General features: G+C 41.1%; 1 protein-coding gene across 1 annotated transcript; it reads right to left on the minus strand.

Annotated features, from left to right (window-relative positions):
- Window positions 1-14,128: 14,128 nt before the first annotated feature.
- On the minus strand, window positions 14,129-17,585 carry olig1 (oligodendrocyte transcription factor 1). The gene has a single exon (XM_020633963.2). The coding sequence runs from the start codon at window positions 17,370-17,372 to the stop codon at window positions 16,605-16,607; it is 768 nt and encodes a 255-aa protein (XP_020489619.1). The 5' UTR covers window positions 17,373-17,585; the 3' UTR covers window positions 14,129-16,604.
- Window positions 17,586-18,669: the final 1,084 nt, after the last annotated feature.

The following is an 18,669-nucleotide window of genomic DNA, read 5'->3' on the forward strand; positions in this document are numbered from 1 at the left end:
TTTTACAGAACAAGAGCGGATCTGTCAGATACAATTTAAGATGATCATAGAAACTGAACTTTGTCTCAATTACAAAGCTCCAGGTCTCGGACAGTAGGTTGTTTTTTTTTGTCCCAGCTGTCGGACTGATGTTTTTTGGTATTTGATGAAAAATATCGTAACATTTTTTTCAAAATAATCTTGTGGTATTTGGTAAAAAGTTCAGCCATGACCTCAAGAGCAAGTGATACATTGATCTGTATCCAAGTATGGAAACCATTTTTTTTTTTTTTTTTTTAATGAACAATTTTGCTAAGTTTAAAGGTTCAGTCCACGTCACAGCTGAAAGCACAAACACAGGGGCTGACAAAACAATAAAAACAGTCTTGAAATTGCTCTCTCCAAATCCAACAGGACTTTTAAACATGGTGCGTTTTTTGTTAGTCCCATTTTTACCGCTGTCGAACAGGTAGGGAAGTAAAGATTCTGTTGACCAATCAGTGGACTGCAGTGTGTCTAGCTCCAACCTTTGGGGTCAGATCGGTACACTTTGCACCCCAATAGAAGGGTACCAAAAATGTAGGACGGTATGGATCAGTTAATTTGGTACCATTCCCAACTTTTGACAGTGGAAACGCCAATAAATGTGTACCGAAGTGAACCGAACTGCTTGGTGGAAACTGTGCTTAACACTACACCAAGTAATCAAGATTTTGACACATTTGTGTGTTGGGTCTGTCAATAATAATGAATAATTACTGTGCATGCACAAATGCACATTTAGATAATAATTAAAATACCTTCAAATACCTAGTTTTAAACAAGAATTGTGTTTATTATAAGGAAGCATTTTGTGTTCCAACATGAGGCCAGCAAAAATACAGTATGTCTTCTACACATTATCTGGAGCTGTTGGAGTGAACTTCACGTCTGAAAATGTGTTTTCTGTCAGCTCTGTGTAAAAACAAACAGGCATTGAAACAGTCGCAGCTCCTCAAGGAGTCTGAGTGTGAGGAATAGATGGTTTTCAGACTCTGCAGCGTGTATGAGCCATCTGCTAGACAGTGAATGTGTCTCTGCTTCCTTCACTGTGACAGCACTCTCTGTGAATTACACTGTGACCACCAACTGTCTCTCATACTGCAAACAGGGACAGCTCTGTGTACAGTATGCTGATGGTACACAGATTATATAGAGGTCAGCCTGTCACCCCTAGACCAATAAAGAAAAAAGAAAAGAAAGAAAAGAAAGGGACAGAAAGAAAGCAGTGACACCATTCAGACGGTCACATGAGTGTCTCCTCTGTGAGTTTGGATGCAGGTGTGTGTTTTGCTTAGCAGGCTGCGTTGTCTTTGACTTTGTATGACACACTGAATAAAGACAAAACACGTGCATTCACAAAAAAGGTTGCATGTGTAACCAGTTAAAACCAGCCTGACGACAGTTTCTCTGAATCCTACCTAAAGACACAATGATCTTGTTTAAATTTAGAGGTTAGTGAATGTCTGTAGAAGCCTCATGTTTATTTTAAGAGTGAAGGAAATTCTTGCAACATCCCTCTACCTCTAATCCTAAACTTTAGGCATCTGTTGCAAGAGTACCCTTCCATTAGACCCATTTAAATTAAATTAAAAGGGAGTGATTTTTAATTTTATTTTTTTATTTCTTTCTCGCTGGTTGCTGCTCAGAAGGTTTGAGGTAAAGATTTCACTGAACTTTTTATTGTTTACACACAGATTGTAGAAATGTGATATGATGACTGTGACAATTGTTGACACAGCAAGTAAGAGTATTGTGACATCACTGAAAACAGCATTCAAAAGACTGCAGACTGAACAATCTGACACACACACACACACAATGCAAAGTCTCAGACAGAGAAGGAGGATGTGTCTGAAGGCTGCAGACTTTATTTATTTATACTTATTCTCTTTTTGTATTCTCTCTCTCTCAACCCCCTTCCAAACACACACACAAACACACACACAGAGGAATCTCTCTTCTGCAGGAGCCTTTCAATACTCATCTGTCAAAGAGACTGTATGGTGACCCGATCCTATTCTGCTGGCACTCACACGCGTTACAATACAAACACACACACCCCTTGTTCCAACTCTCTATATAAAGTCTCTTTTGACTTGAATCTGCGTGTGTGTGTGTGTTTGTGTGTGTGGTTGTGGTTGTGTGTGAGTGTGTAAAGCCGTTTTCACATATGCGCTTCTGAAAATGTCACGAGAATTTCAGACTGCCCCTGAAGTCCTCCTGATCTGGTTGTTCACACATGCGCCTCAGAGCTGTTGCATGGGGTGGGGTGGTGGGGGTCTCCTGAGTAAAGACATGACGTAAAAAGAAAGAAGCGGAAGTTGCAAATGAAGCAACAGAAAGCCTATAAGATGCTATAATAAGAATATTTGCCTTTATATCCATGCTGTGTGTTGTTCAACCGAATCACAATATCAAGAGGGGAGAAGAACATGATGAGAGAGAAAACATTAATCAGCAGTTTCATTTCCTGCAAGGAGATCATACCTGTCGCATGCATATAATCTATGGTTGTGGACCAATCACAGGGCTTGCTTGAGGGGACATCTCCTAAATATGTCATGCTCGGACTTCATGCAATAAAAATACTAGGGCACTGACAGGAGAAACTCTGGATAAAGTCAGAGTGAAAAATTCAGCTGTTTGTGTTCACACATGCAGCTCACTCTGAAAACTTCAGAAATTTTTCAGGAGTTTTGTTTGAGTATAAAAGCCCTAGTTGTAGTTCTGTGTTTTAGCACAAGACAATAGATGTTTTCACTGTATTTGGTTTTAGCTGATCCTCTTCATGTCATTGCTGGCAGAGGAATCACTTTTACTTGGTCATCATTCTATTTTTAGTCTGAGTTGAGTTGACTCAATGTTAACTTGTGAAATATGCAGGCCATATTCAGCAAATTATATTAACACCAGATAGTAAACCGCTCAAAAGTTTCAGCTCACTAAGTAGGATGATATGAGTTTGCACATGTATGACAGTGGGGAGTGTGTGTGTGTTTTGGGGGGGGGGGGGGGTGGCAGTAGTCTGTGTGTATGTAGCACAATGTTTGTACTGTGGGGGTATGCAGACAGATGGCCAGGACACTTGTACGTCTGTGGTTGAACAGTCCATCCATTGTCTGTGTCACAGAGAGAGAGAATTGTTGTGGCGGCCGTCACACTGTAGTGTCTGTAAATCTCACATGTTCAACACATTAAAACTCCCTCTGACTCCCACACTGATGCTGCAGAATCACCAACAATCATGTTACCATATAGGATGTAATATCGACAGAAAATGTATCACCGAACATGATGTTTTTTTCCAATTTATGTGCCCATTTTTTAACCCAACCCTTTGTTTAACATTAGTTAATACTAACCCTGTTTGAGACAAGTGAGAGACAAGATCCGGTCAAGGCTCCATTCCTCTACATTAACATCCTCATGATAAATAATCCATATCGTATTTACTTTATTCTCACAGCAGCCATTTTCTCTAATGGCCTATTCAGTGTAGGAACCCTAAATATTGTTATAATGTTATATATATGAGAAGCACCTATAATGGGGAAATCCCAAGGTACATTATGCCATATTTAAATTCCAAACTAATTTGATACGAAGAACCACGTCAGTACGGCCAACAAAAGTATCCAACCAAGTCTTATAACTTTACTGTTAGCAGACAAATGTAACCGAGAATTTAGTGTTAACCCAGCTAAAAATATTGTTATATGCTCTGCCAATGAAAGGCGTCTGATCCAACCTTCACAACAGGGTCCTAAGTCTCTGACTAGACTCTTCTCCTCTGTCGCCCCTCGGTGGTGGAATGAACTTCCAAACTCCATTCGATCTGCAGAGTCCCTCTGCACCTTTAAGAAAAAGCTAAAGACCCAGCTCTTTCATGAATACCTACTAACTTAATGATGATGGTCTCCATATCATTGATGATGATGATGGTTGTCACGATTGTTTTAGTTTGATAACGATGACTTATAAGATGGTTTCTATACTGATTAGAGCTCTCAAGAACTGCCGTCAATGTTGTGCTTTGCCTCTGGTCACTTCCTGTCAGCACCTGTGTGTCCAATCGGACTCAAAGCTGGTCGTTTACTCTCACTGACATTGTTCCCTTTTTTCTAGATCCTTGCTTGTGTTGTACTTACTCTCTGATGTATGTCGCTTTGGATAAAAACGTCTGCTAAGTGAATTGTAGAATTATCCAGCTAGCATTACAATTCCTTTCCTACAATATCATGTGCTACAAATAAACTGTAACATTTGCAAAAAAAGTGATTGAATGCTAAGGTTATCTGTTGTCTTATCATGTTCGGCTAAAAATACCCTAGTTACCAGTAACATAAGCCAGGAATATGTCTATCCTTTTGCATTGTGTTCTACTAGCTTACTATAGGGTAGCTAGGAATTGGTTCAATATTAATAATAGCTGCTGTGTAACCATATCTAGCTAACAATATTGTGAGCTAGCTAGCATTACCATAAGCAAGGAATTAACACCTTTCCTATCTTATTGTGTGCCATTGTCGTACTACACTGTCGTGTTAGTTTGCATGGAAGCTGTTAAAGGGGAAGATTATCTGTTTTCTAACCATAGCTAGCTTAGTACTTCCATTTCTTACAAATGAATGTGAGGTAGTAAGTGATTAAACGCTAAGTGTAGCTTGTTGTCTAACCATATTTAGTTATCAAAACTGTGAGATAGCCAGGATTACATTTAGCCTTAAATTCTGACACGTTTCTATCGTGTGCTACAAGCTTACTATTGTGTTAGCAGGGAGGTGGTTGAGGCTAACGTTAGCATTGAAATGAATGCTGTTTTTACTTTAAACATTGTCCATCCAGATTTTTACAAGCCATTGTCTTTTTAGTGTCTTAGTAGTGGAGGAGATTAGACTTATTTGATCCTGAAACACAACAGTATGACATTTTAAATGCATTTTAGCGTCCCAGACTGAGCATGACATCATGACGCCATGGAAGTGTGGTCAATCATTCATTTCATGTAAGATTAAGTTAAAACGTATTATAGGAAATATTATTTTTCAGAGCCAAAAACATCATACTAAAGCCTTTTGCAGGTTTATTTGTGCAATGTAAAGAGACAGACAACTGACACCTCACTCTAAAAGTGTACAGATGGGATCCAAAACAAAACAAAAAAACTTTGAAGCAATTATCATAATCTCTCTCTCCCTCACTTGTTCTTTCTCTCTCTTCGTCTCCCCTCATGATTAAACATGGGAGAGTTAAATCAGACGATTAGCATGCTGTCAGGGAGAAGTCTAACTGCTGTTGTGTTTCACAGTGTGAGAGACAAAGCGCCGGCCTGCACGCCGACAAGCCTCCCCGGCCAGCTACAGTAAACTAGTAAACACACGTCTGTTTGGCTCGGCGGGGGATGACAAACACCCGCCGAGGAGGCAGAGATGAGAGGGCAGGAGGAGCAGAAGTGAGAGAGACGGAGAGAGTCCGTTTTGACTCTTTGGCTTCTGTGTCTCTTGGCGCCCAGTGTCCAGAAATCTGGGGCCAAAAAAGTCATTGTGAACGTTCCCGGCATGACTGCCAAGAGCAGAATGGATGGAGACAGAAGGTAGAAGGGAGGTGGGGGGTAAAGGGCAGTTTATTTTAGAAAGGGAGATCAGGCTGTACACTCACCTTTAAGTTGATCTTTTTTATTCTAAAGATTGGGGTGGGGAAGGGAGGAGAAAGGAAGTTCTCCTGTCCCTCCTCCAATACACATCTTTATAAAGATCTATTTTTTTGCAGTTTTGAATATGTTCAAACAGGAAAATTATCACGCATTCAGTATTGTCTTGATACATCAGTAAGTAAAGATTTGATTAGATATAAGCTTCATATGTGAACCATATATTCAGGAACAATATTGAGGAAAATTCATCGCAAGCAAGCGGGAGGAGGTGATGATATTTATATCCTGTGACCGGTGCTCACACATGTATGTTTTCTGTTTGCCAGTATGTTCTACTCTGCTCTTTTGTTGATTCTGTGAATATGTTGAACTACAAAGTAGGACTGAGTTACATAGAGGAAAAATTGTCTTCAAAGCGACGGACTCTGTTGCTTCGTCCGTCACTGCTGTGAGGTCGGTGTGTAAACAAGCAATTCAGGAAGAATTGGGGGTAGTCTGCCTGAAATTGTCAATTAATTTTTAGTTCATGTCATGAGGTGGAAAATCAAATAGGGAAAGCTCTGTAGTTATTGGTTAAGGTTCCAGTTGTATTCAGGAGGTCTTAACTGCATTTGCGTTGCTGTGTGCCAACATTCATGTACTCCTGTTTTCTGTTCCCTCACTCAGTGACATTTGGAGGTCATTGGTGCGAGTTGATATCTGTCCGCTGAAAGATCTCTCCCCGAAGCTCTGATCGTCCTGGCCGCGAGCCCGCAGCGCTGTGTTTCAACGTGCTGTGTAACCATGCCGACAGGATTGGGCCGGGGTCCAGGAAGACAGTCGGCTCTGGAAGCTGTCAGCAGCGGCTCCGTTTGACAGCATGCTAATGTATGCAAATGAAGAGGTCCAGCCATGACACCTGCACACAGGAGGACTGGACCATAACCTTCCCAGCAGAGGACTCGGGATGGTGGGTGCACTGCCCAACACACACACACACACACGCACACACACACACACACACACACACACACACACACACACACACACACACACACACACACACACAGCAGTTCTTTAGCATCAGTTAGTTGTAGAGTTTTTTTTATTTCTCACTCCCATGCAAAACTACACTGAAAAAAAATCATTCCAACAGCTCAAATCTAACAATAACTTTAAAACTTTCAAGCGTTACACCTTTTTTTTTTAAACGGATAGAAACATTCTGTCAAAATAATCCCATTATCCATGAACATACCATCAGTGTTTTCAAATAGAAAAACTTTTACTCATGGTTAACACGTCCCTAAACTTTTAAAAGCATCATGTTTATAGTCTATGTTTAAGTGATTGAGCTGCATTTGTCTCCTGGCTGCTTCCACTCTGTCCTTTTTTGGCAGTATTACTCTACACTGACGACACAGTTAAAGGAATGAATCACAGGCATCTGTTCCGTTATTTTGGGTAAATATCTACTCCGGTCATGCAGCCAAAACATGAAATTAACATGAAATGACAGCTTGTTTCGCCAAGATTTATTTGATCAGTATAATGAATGTGATCTGGCCCAGAAAAAGCTGCTTTTTTTGGGGTGTTGATTATTTGAATTTTAATTCAGAATTTCTAGAATATATATAGGGTTGGCTGAAGTTCTGTCGTGAAGTTCTGCTTGTATGTTTGTTGATTTCACTCAGCTGTAAGACAGCATCGCTGTTTATCAGTGTGTAAGAGCATCATGGTGAGTTTACCCTCATTATTGACCTCTAAGGCAGCACAGCCAACACACGTTCTCCACCTTTAACTCACAGCGGAGCTTTTTCCAGCCTTCAAAGTAAAAGTCATTCCAGTTTATTGTTCTTTGGGTCAGAATCTTGTACCTGTGTGATCAAAATGCACGACGCTGCTCGGCCTCGCCGCGTTCCTCTGAAGTGTTTTGACTCCCGCACTGACCCTGCCGGCTGGTTTTGGCATTCCAGCAGGCTGGAGAAGAGGACTGTGGCCCCCAGCAGCACACACACACACACACACACACACACACACACACACACACACACACACACACACACACACACACACACACACACACACACACACACAGTCTGTCCTTGGGTTGAGGCGTTCAGGTTTCTGCTGGTCAGCAGAAAGTGAGCGGCTGTGTGATGGCACGAGTGTGTCTGTGTGTGCGTGTTTAAGGGATGTAGCTGTCAGAGATGCCCTGAGTGTGTATTTGTGTGTCAGTATGTGTGTCTGTGTGTATGTATAATTTAAAGTTAAAAAAAAAAAAAAGGTGGGGCCACCTGAGGGAGGGAGCTGAAGTCTCGTGGCTTTGGTCCAGACCTTGTATCATGTAAACTGACTACACACCCTACCCATCAAAAAAACTCATATTTATAGCACACACACACACACACACACACATACACACACACATGCACACACACACACACACACACACACACACACACACACACACACACACACAAACAAAGACTCCCCTCTGCCCTTGGCTGTCTGTTTTGGTGTGTGTGTGAGCAGATGGACAGGTCTGTCGACCCTGAGGGGAGAGAGTTGGCTTCTTAAAAAGACAACAAAAAAATAACACATATAAAACCGAACACACACCAGGATGTTAAAAAAATAACACAATTAAACAACAGAGGCAATATTGTTACTTTGGCTTGAGATGACACTTTTCAGAGAATAATTTCAGAGTCTTATTCAAAGTCGCAATCTTAGCCGTGTGATGAACGACATCATGTTTACATCGTTGATTTACATAAAAGTTGACAACAATTTGTTGAAATAGAAGAATTGACTTCATAGAAAATCACAGCTTTAAAGATGAGCAATCAACTGGATTCATACTCTTCTTATCTAGAAATGTGTTTAAACATTTTATCACTTGCTTTTGAGTTATTCATTTTCATGACTTCATGGATCAAACTGTTCCTAGTTGAATATGAAATATATAATTCTGCTCACTGATGACTAATTCAGTCAAAAGTAGACAGAGTTTCCAGTTCTAATAGTTAAAACTGTTTGTCATTGATCATAATTTATAGTATTTGATGGAGACAGATACAGATGCAGCAAATACAGATTCCCAAAAGTGTTCTACAGTTGTTCAATCAATTGTCATTTTTCTTTCAGATGACATTTTCTCCATAAAAAGCTTCTGTTAACTTTCAGTCTATGAGATGACCTTCCCTTTATTTGGGACAGACGAGACGGGCCTTTAATCATTTTCAATCAAAACTCATGCACAGCAAAGACGTGAAGAATATTTAACTGGAATTGGGATATTGATCAACAAATGAAGTTGCAATATATTAAGTTAAATTTTGCTTTGTAAGACAGCCCATCTCTGCCAACCTGCTGCACTGTGTGAGAGAGAGAGAGCCCTGTATATATAATCACTGAGTGCTGTGCTGGCATATGGGGCTTTGTAAATATATCAGAACTGTGGTTTAAATTTGATGTTATGGTATTAAAAATGTCACATGATTGATGAGGGAAAACAAAGTGTCTCTCTAAAACCAGCCAAAGCAGCAGAGTTGTCCCCGTCCCTCCTGTCACTCACTGACGTTTACCTTTCTGTAGTCTTTATCAGATCATCATACAGGAGACATTCTGTAGACGTCGCATGTGAATCTGCAGCTGGTCTTTAACGTGCAGCAAACACAGGCTGGTAATCGGCCAGTGGCCACAGCTAGTTATAAAGTGCATATTGAGTAGGCATTGAAAGAACAGGACTTTTACAGTAAACTGGTGTGTTTATAATCGGGCTGTCAAACGATTCAATATTTTAAAATGCCATGAATCACCATCCTTTTTTATAATTTATCACGATTAATCACGTCTGGAATAGAAATAAAGAGTTCCATTATTTTTAATTTAGATTTTTTTTTTAATGCTTTTATTTAATTTTTTTTTACTTCCTTAAGCTGCGAGTGATTTACGAGCTGTTTGAATTCAACCCTGCTTTTATTTTGAAATATGCTAAGGACCTTCTGTTAGGTCGAAAGTTAAGACGTTAAATTAACCACGGAAAAAGAAACTCGTTAAGGATCAAAACCTAAACAAAAACAGCTCAAAGGACGGCAACTAAGTGAAATATATGATGTCATGAGGTGTATAATACATTTGACTCGTCAGCTGACTTGTTTCTTAAAGTGAAATGAGTCGGCGCCCCTCAAGGGACAAAATAGCATGCGATTAATATCGTTTAAAAAAAGTACTAATGAACTATGATTATCTAGTTAATGCTGGCAGCCCTAACATACACACATGTTGCTGAATTTAAAGCTGAAATGTTTGGTCACTTTGTTCAATTGTTTGATTATAAAATCCAATATAAATGTAAAAAATGTAAGAACCAGGAGGAGTTTAAATGTTCAGGTTTCACACACCTCAGATATATCTGCATTTTAAATGTTCGTCCTTTTAGCCTTCATCAGGTTTAACACGACCAGTCAACTAAAATGCTCGTCATCGTAAAGAGGAAAGAAAGAAAACGAATCCCGCACTGCATCTCTCTCTCTCATCTGTCCTGATGATTGATGAGTGCACACACAGTCACTGTTTGCCTTCTTCACACCACTCTACGACCTCGTATGGAGGAGATATTTATGGGTTTGCAGAGCACTTTAAACTGAGGAGACTCTCATGTCCAAACATAATCATTTAGTCAGTCTTATTAGGTAGAACGTTTTCAAATAAATGTCTTTTAAACTCAAAATCACAGCACATTTTTATGAATCTTTTTTGAAATCCTGTGTTTTACTAGTGAGAAAATAGAATAATTTAAAATCTTCAGGGTCAAAAAGGAAAATTAAATTTTAACAAAATAGTTTTGACAATCCACTACAAAATGTGCAGCAACATGAGACTAAGCAGGATGTAGATATTCCAACAAGTAATAAAATATGAGGGGAAAAGGGCGTTTGTGATATTACCTACATTTTACTGTGACTCCCCCCATCTGAATCTGGGCCATGCCCACTCATGCAGCAGTAACGGTGAAAAACTAACCCGTCTCTAGGAGCACAATGGCCGTGCCCCCCTGCCCCTCAGACTCCCCACATAGACGGGTCTGTCTGACAAGCCCGCCTGCCAAACAACTCAATTAAGCAGAAAAGGAGGCAAGAAAGAGGAGCCCAAACAGAGGAGCGAGAGAAAGGAAGGGAAGAAAGCGGACAGGAAAACAGAGGAGGGCGAGGGCTGGTGGCTGTCAGGCCGCGTCCACAGCCGGCACAAACGTTTGGTGAGAAGCGACAGAATCACAAAACGAGAAGAAAAGAGGAGCGATCTGTGATGTGTTAACTGGAATTCCTGCGTCCAAGGCCACCGAGGGTTCAGAGGGCAAACGGAGGGCCAGGGGTTCATTACCACAGCGACACACACACTCACACACATTTAAGAGAAACACCCGCGATTTTGCAAATTTCGGCCAGTTGTAAAAAGACGTGCGACTCTACACAACTTTCACTTCACTTACAGCTCAGTTTCAGACTTGCAAGTCGGTTTGGTGACTTATAGCACAGAGAGCTACTAGCTAACTTATGTCATCAGATAACCTGTTGATTGTGTGCACATCATAATGTTAGGCTGCTTGGTCTATAAAATGTCCTTAAAAAGTCCAAGCTAATGTTTTGTCTCCAAAGATGGGACTTAATGTTTGTGGCCAAAGAGAAGTAAAAGAAACCAGAAACCATTCACATTTTGGAAGCTGAATCTGTTATATTAAACTTTTTTTTCTTTAAAAATCAAGCGGGAGCATCAGGAGCTGCATGTCATCCCCCCGCTCTCCTCTCCCAACATTACTGTCTCTCTTCAGCTGTCCTATCCAATAAAGAAAGAAATGACCCCAAAATTAATTAATTAATAATTATGAATAATTTCTGTAGCTCCACAAAAAAAGAGAAAACAAAACCAATACGTCCAGCGCTTCCAAACTTTTAATAATGCACCTCATTCTGTTAAGTGACACATCAGATATTGTAAAGAGGATCAATGGTTTTCCAAACTAAGTTTATTATCCACACTGGGAAAAGTTTAGAAATGAAATCAGATTCAGGGTTGCATACTCGCACCTGACACTCTCAGCATGTTATGTCTCACACTCCGTGCGTACTATCACATAGTTGGACACAGTTTGTAATGTAAGAAGCATCTGATCAATATCACAAAGATAATAAAGCACATCTATGTGAACAGATAGTGGTACAATCTGCATAAGCCAAATCCTCCATTTGAAAGGAATGGACTGTAATCAAACAACACCTGAACTGGTTTAGAGAAAATCTGGTTTGTATGGTACAAGAAACGTTTAATAGTGGAAGCCTGTATTAACAGGGGTGCATTTAATATAGACTCTTTTTATTGGATCTCTTTCTTTATATTATTTGATAAAACATGTTGGATCAAAAGTAATATCTTGAGTAAATGACATGCAGGAAAAGTCTTCATTCCTCTGAACAAAACTTTGATGGTGATGTGCAAAGACTTCTGCATTAGCAATGAATCAGTGAATGTATAATAATTTAATATCTGAAAAAAAAAACAGGAACTAACATGTTTTTAGTAGCTTATGGGATCAAATGATGTCAAATCTTTAACAAGCGACACATTCACTTTGGACTCCTGATATTATATCGGCTGCTAATGGTTGGTCATAACCATGATTTCTTCTCTTTTCATCTGGTTGATCAACAACGCTCATTAAGAACAACTTGGGTCGATTGTGACAAAAGAAAAACGAGAGCTGGCTTTTTATTGTTTTCACCGTAGTGTCTAAGTATAAGTTGCTCCACCGTGTTATTGCAATATCAACACATTCAAACTAACTCTTCAATTCAAAATCAACTTTATATCACCCGTAATCCAAATAATTAGCACACCCTCAGGGATTCCTTCAGATTATGAAAGACAACACTTCTCCTGTGACCACACACCCTCTCGGCTGTCTTTTAGCCGGCACATTCGGGGTAATGAGGTTTGATGGTGGCCTGTAAACTTGTAATGAGGGCGGCGGTGTGAATAGGGCGGAGGGCTGGGATGGGTGGGAGAGAACACGATGCTTAATGAGCGGGCCGGCGGGCTCAGCGGTAACCCCGTTGTATTGGCCTGGTCTAAGAAAGCCGGGGTGACGGAGGGGATCGGGAGTTTCAGGGTGGGACAGCACAGGAGGGCACGATGTTATTTAGGGAGGGGAGGAATAAAAGCTGGGTTAGAAAGTAAATGGGGGTCCTGACCAGCCCCTGTGCTCGGCTCATTGTGGAGATGAAATTTATGGCTCAGGACTTCCTCAGCCAAGGACTCCCCACGTTGACTGGTTAAGTGCCGTGAAACAGTCGACAAAGAACGGAGGCAAACAACACTCTGAGATGAGAGGCTGCAGGACAGTGGAAGACAATGTGGACGCTCAACATTGGAGACACATGGAGTACAAACATGAGATTCACTGATATCCAAATAGATGAAGATGATAACGTTGGGCAGACTGAGTCGGTCTGTCTTATACGTTATTATAAAATGTCAGCAGGGAGACATACAGGTGAAAAACAAATCTCAAAATGATTCAGGAGTTATGCAATAAATCATTTCATAAATAACTACGAGAGTAAAGAAGTTACCAGTTCAGCATTTAAACATATTTTAGGGGCACGTTTGCACATCCCATTTGAGGCTACAGTCCTCAAAGCGGGCAGTCCGGGTTCAAATCCCACCTGTGTCTTCTTTGCCACATAGAAATAAAAATAGAAAGCCTTTATTGTCATTATAAAGCGCACAAACATACAGGCACCCACAGCTACAAACAACTTGCACTCAAGAAAATGTACAACGTAAATGTTTTACAGCAGATTATGGATATTGCACAGTCGAAAAGTAGCTTGCCTCAAGTAAAGAATATAAATATATATTACACAGTCTATATGTAAATATGGCAAAGGTTAGAAAAAATGTCCTCTGCAGTAAAAAAAAAAAAAAGAAATATTGATTTGTAAAAGAGAAAAATATATGTATGTTCAGGTGGGAGTGTTTAAGTAGTACAGGTAAGAAGGAGAAGGGAAATATCTATGTATACTGCACAGGGGAATTATATTGCTCAAGGAGTCGAGGGAGTGAGGGTTCCCCACTCTCTCTCTCTCTCTCTCTTCCACTGTCCTGTCTCTTTAATAAAGGCATCAAATTCCCCAAATAAATCTTTAAAAAACAAACTTATTTTATATCCCTTTTTTACTCAGTCAATCGAACCTCTTTGTACTCCCCAGTGTCTCATATAAAGATTCAGAAAGGGGATTTTTTTACATTTCGACAATCTAATTAGTACTTTAAGTTAACCTGTTAAAAAGGAACTGGAGATGAGTGTTCTTCACCATTTCTTCTCATGTAATTAAACTTAATAGTCTACTTAATTTTATTGAAAGTATTTTTTGGAAACTCATAGCGTTTAGTTTGCAAATCTAAAGTAGGTATTATTTACACAGATTTGAACCGTTTAACACTTGTTTCAGCCCTTTTTAGCGATCTTAGATGTTTTGGCTGTAACAATAATCTTGTTCTGCACTGTTTGCCAACTCTCAAAGGTTTTATCTGGTTAAAGAGGAAACATTCCTGCAAGACAATGACACAGATTTTGTATATGCTGTCTTTAACGAGTAGCATTCAGGGCTAAGTCTCTGCATGTGTGTGTGTGTGTGTGTGTGTGCGCGTGCGTGCGTGCGTGAGCATTGTCTTATGAGCTCTCCTCGGCCCATTGAACAACAGTGATGAAATGGAGATGAGTTAAAGTGCTAACACAAAGCCTGAGCAGACCCCTGCGTCGACGCAACAATGAAACCACCAAACAGGAGAAAGTGAGAGCCTCTTGGAGGGGCCGAGAGAAAGAGCGGAGAACGAGAGGGGGGAGAAATTAAGGAGGGAGAAGAGAAAAGAAGAAGGGCTTCACCATCCTGAGAGCAGGAGGAAATGGACGGTGGGCAAAAGGTGGCGGAATAGAGAGCAACCCGGAGAAAATAGCAAGGTAGCTAATCCCTGCGAAGATAAAGCAGCTATATGTAAATGAAAGACGTGAAGTTTGGCCGTCTTACTTTGATCTGTGAATCAAGCCCTCCCTCCTTTTCCTCCCCCACCTCCTTCACCCTCACCCTCTTCTCCTTCCCCCTTTTTCCTTGTAAGAAAATCAAGCCTTATCTAGCTTAATCTCACTTAATGGCATCGAGCTCCTCTTTTGTGCTCCCTGATGCTAATAGATTCTCGGCCTTTCTTTTGCCACCATTCACATATCTCCCTCCATAATCCTCTTATTCCAGGGTGGCAATTATTTTGAGTATTTTATCAGCATTATGATTATGACTATTTGCATTATTTTTATTCACGCAGGCCGTGCTAAGGGTCCAGCTTTGCAGCGAAGAATATCCTCCCTCCCACCAGCACCCTCTTATTCTCGCTGCCTGCTTTCTTCCAGCGGGGTGGCGAGTTTGCGGGAGTGAAGCCCCTTTCAGAGTGACACATTTTCAGGGCGTTTGAACATATTGTGGAGTGAGTGTAATGAGTAGCACCAAATCACCCGTCCTGGCTCCTTAACACAGAAACATCAAGAATTGAGAGAGGGGGCTAATAATCAAAAGGCCTTCTTTTCTGCGGAGCTGTAATTAGATGGGTGGGTTTTGATCTTTTGCTTGTTGGGGTGATGAATGGGGGAAGACAGGAGGACTGTTTCAGTGTTTTTGGGGTGGTGCGGCGGGCAGAAGAAGCGTTTCAGCTCCGTGTTTCATCAGCATCATCAGTGACGACCCAATAAATGTGAAACAGCTAAAAAAAAACTACTGTCTTTGAGAGTATCACTTCTCAAAGTCAGTAGATCTGACTACTGGCGTAAGAGGGGTCAAGAGTTGAAGTTTTTAACTTAAGTTATTTGTTCCTTACAAGGTGGGAAACAGTAGTTTCGGACTCTTTCTCCTTGAAATTATGTCTTTATGCAACTAAATTGTAACAGAAAATACATTTCATGGGAGCAGGGATGCATCCTGGAACACCACTTTTATCAACAGAAGGGGTAAATTTCTATATATGCGACAAGTTGAAAATGTTCACATTTGTGCTTTCCTATTTCAACGAAAAGATTTTTACCTTGACAATGCTCTCTTCATTTCTCCAATAAAGATTTATTTCATTGGATAAAACAAAAACCTGCTAATCTAAACTTTAGACCCTCTATTCAGTGTCAACTTTTCTCCTGCACACACACACACACATACGCATGCACTCACTCACAAATGGAAACACTAGGGGAAGGGTAATAAATACAGGTAGACTGACTTTAACCTTCAAACAAAGGGGTAAAAATGCTGCATTTGCAGATGATGAACAACTTCAATGAGCAATAATCAAAGTGAAGAGAGAAGAAAACAAACAAACAAATTCTCAGTGTTTGGAGTGTATTGCTTAATTGATTTTAGTGCATGAAAATAACTTCTAGAACACAAAACCGGAGAGTAAAGCACAGGCAAAAGGACACATAGAGAAACAATCAAGATTATATCGGCAGCTTATATTGACTTTCACAATCATAGGAAAAAAAAAAAAAGTGTGAATACGTTTTCAGAGCTTTTGAATATTCCAAATTCTTCTGAAGTTCTTGGCTTGTGCACTTTATAAATATCAGTCACTTATATACTTATTTTGTCACCATGATTCACTGAACAAGTCTCTGCTTCAAAAACAAAAGCTTTATATCTCTGTGTAAAAAAAGTTGTTAACAGGATTTACAACATTAAGAAACTGGCTAGCCAACTACAGAATAGATCCATTGAATAAAAAAAAGAGCCAATCATGGTGGGTGATTGCAGTTAATTATCATGTAAAAATGTTATATATCATAGAAAATTGCATACATGTAACAGTCATCAAGCCTTCAGAAATCCTCTTCATGCCCCTCTTTCATGTGTTACTTTGGGTATCTTGGAGCAGGGGCGGAGTGGCTGAATCTCGGCAGTCTGCACACTCCACAGGGGCACAGGGGCCCTCCTGAGGCCCCTGCAGAACTCCACTGCACGGGGCCCAACGAGGCTTCCATATGGCCCGGAGACAGCAGGGGGCATTTAGCAGCAGAAGTCGACGAAGCGGAGGAAGAGGAGGAGGAAGAGGCTGCAGAGGTGAGGAGCGACTCCTGGGTGAGGAGGAGCTGACTGGGACCGGAGATGAGGGGCCAACCTCCAGCGAGGAGCAGGCGAGGGACAGGACCCGAGTTTACCCCCATCCCAACGCTGACCTCCCCCAATAGCCTCCTCATCTCCTGCAGAGACGAGCCCAAGAGGAGGATGTAGTTCCGGGCGAGGACCAAGGTAGAGATCTTGGAGAGCCTTCGTCCTGGAGGAGCTCCAGGCTGATGGGACTGAGAGGAAGAGGAGGAGGCTGACGGTGAGGAGGCGTAAGGCACCATGACCTCCCTAAGAGCATCCATAGCAATGTTCAAGTCCTGCATCCTCTTCCTCTCCCTGCTGTTGATCTTCCGCCGCAGCTCCTGCTGCTCCTCAGGGCTCAGCTCCCTCTGAGGTTTGGTGGATCTCTGGATGCTCTGGAGGCCGTGGATGGGAGAAGGATTCAGGCGGGAGCTCAGGTTGAACCCAGGAGGACAGTGGGGTAAATCCTGGATCAAGCCTGGGCCGCAAAGAGGATGAGGCTGCTCCTGGGCCCTCATCAAAGGCACATTCATCGTGACCTATAGAGTTTTTTTTGTTTTAAGATAAAGTTTAAAAAACGAAAAATAGTCAAAGCAAAAGACTTTCTCTTCTGCTTTTAAAAAATCTGCAAACTGCAGGAGTCAGATCTTCATCGCTCCACCTGTTGATCTCCTCTGTGCCTGCAGAGAGCTTATCTCAGTTTGATCTCATTTCCACAGCTGCGTGCAGTGAGAATGATAGCTCACACAGAGGATAAGTGAGCTAAATGCTCCCCTCAGATACCCCCACCTCAGCTCAACTCCTCCCAGACACATGATGCGCTCCTTAGAAACAAATATACATGTCTCACTTCTGAATTCTAACAGTTCAATCAGAAATGGGCAATTTAAAGGGGAATAATACCAGTGGATTAGTTTCTCAATCCTGTATTAGAATCTCATTAAGATAAGGTTCTCTGCTTGAATGTGCACAAGAAGACTGTACAGGCTTAAAGCAGAACATATACAGAGATAATTAAAGAGCAAACTGATATTTTAAATGCTTAATTGTCAAACTAAACTCAGATTAAATAAGAGGATTGGCTAAAAAACTTTTCTTCCTGAACATCCATATACCTGCTGGTTTGTTTGTTGTTTGGGGGTTTCTTTCCAACATATTTACATAGAGTAAAAGTGAGAGAGTCTTTCCATGCAGTCAAGGTGACAATGACAAATTTGAAAAAGTTAGATAAATGAAACAGGGGTATCAGTAGCAGCAGGTGGGATGTTATTTGATGATGAACAGTTTAAACAAGGACAGTATCATATCACTGATAAATTGCTCGCCTGACGAGTGTGCGTGACGTTTCTGTACAGGGGCCACTGTGGCTCAGAGGTAGAGCAGGTAGTGCACTAATTGGTAAATTTGTGTTTTAAACCCCGACTCCTCTCTTGCTTGTTGAAGTGTCCAAAAGCAACCTCAAATTGCTCCATAGGGCTTAGCATCCACGATCCTGAGGGGGAAGGCTGGCTACTTGCATTGCATCAAATTATCAATGTGTATAGGTTGAATGTGGCACTTTTAGAGCACTTGGAGACTTTGTCAGCTGCCTTAAAGGGTTTGGTCAACCCCTAACTGAAATTCAGTTTGTAAAAAAACAGGCTTCCAAAGTTTGCATGCTTGAACACAAACCTAAGACAGCTAAGGGGCGGCTGTGGCATTGTTGGTAGGGTTGGTCGTCTCTCAACCAGCGGGTTGGGGGTTCAATCCCCAGCTCCTGCTGTAACATGTCTAATGCGTCCTTCAGGCAAGACACTTAACCCCCAAATTGCTCCCACTGCCTTGTTAGCA

Source organism: Labrus bergylta, chromosome 13 (genome assembly GCF_963930695.1).
Source record: "Labrus bergylta chromosome 13, fLabBer1.1, whole genome shotgun sequence".
Lineage (NCBI taxonomy): Eukaryota > Metazoa > Chordata > Actinopteri > Labriformes > Labridae > Labrus > Labrus bergylta.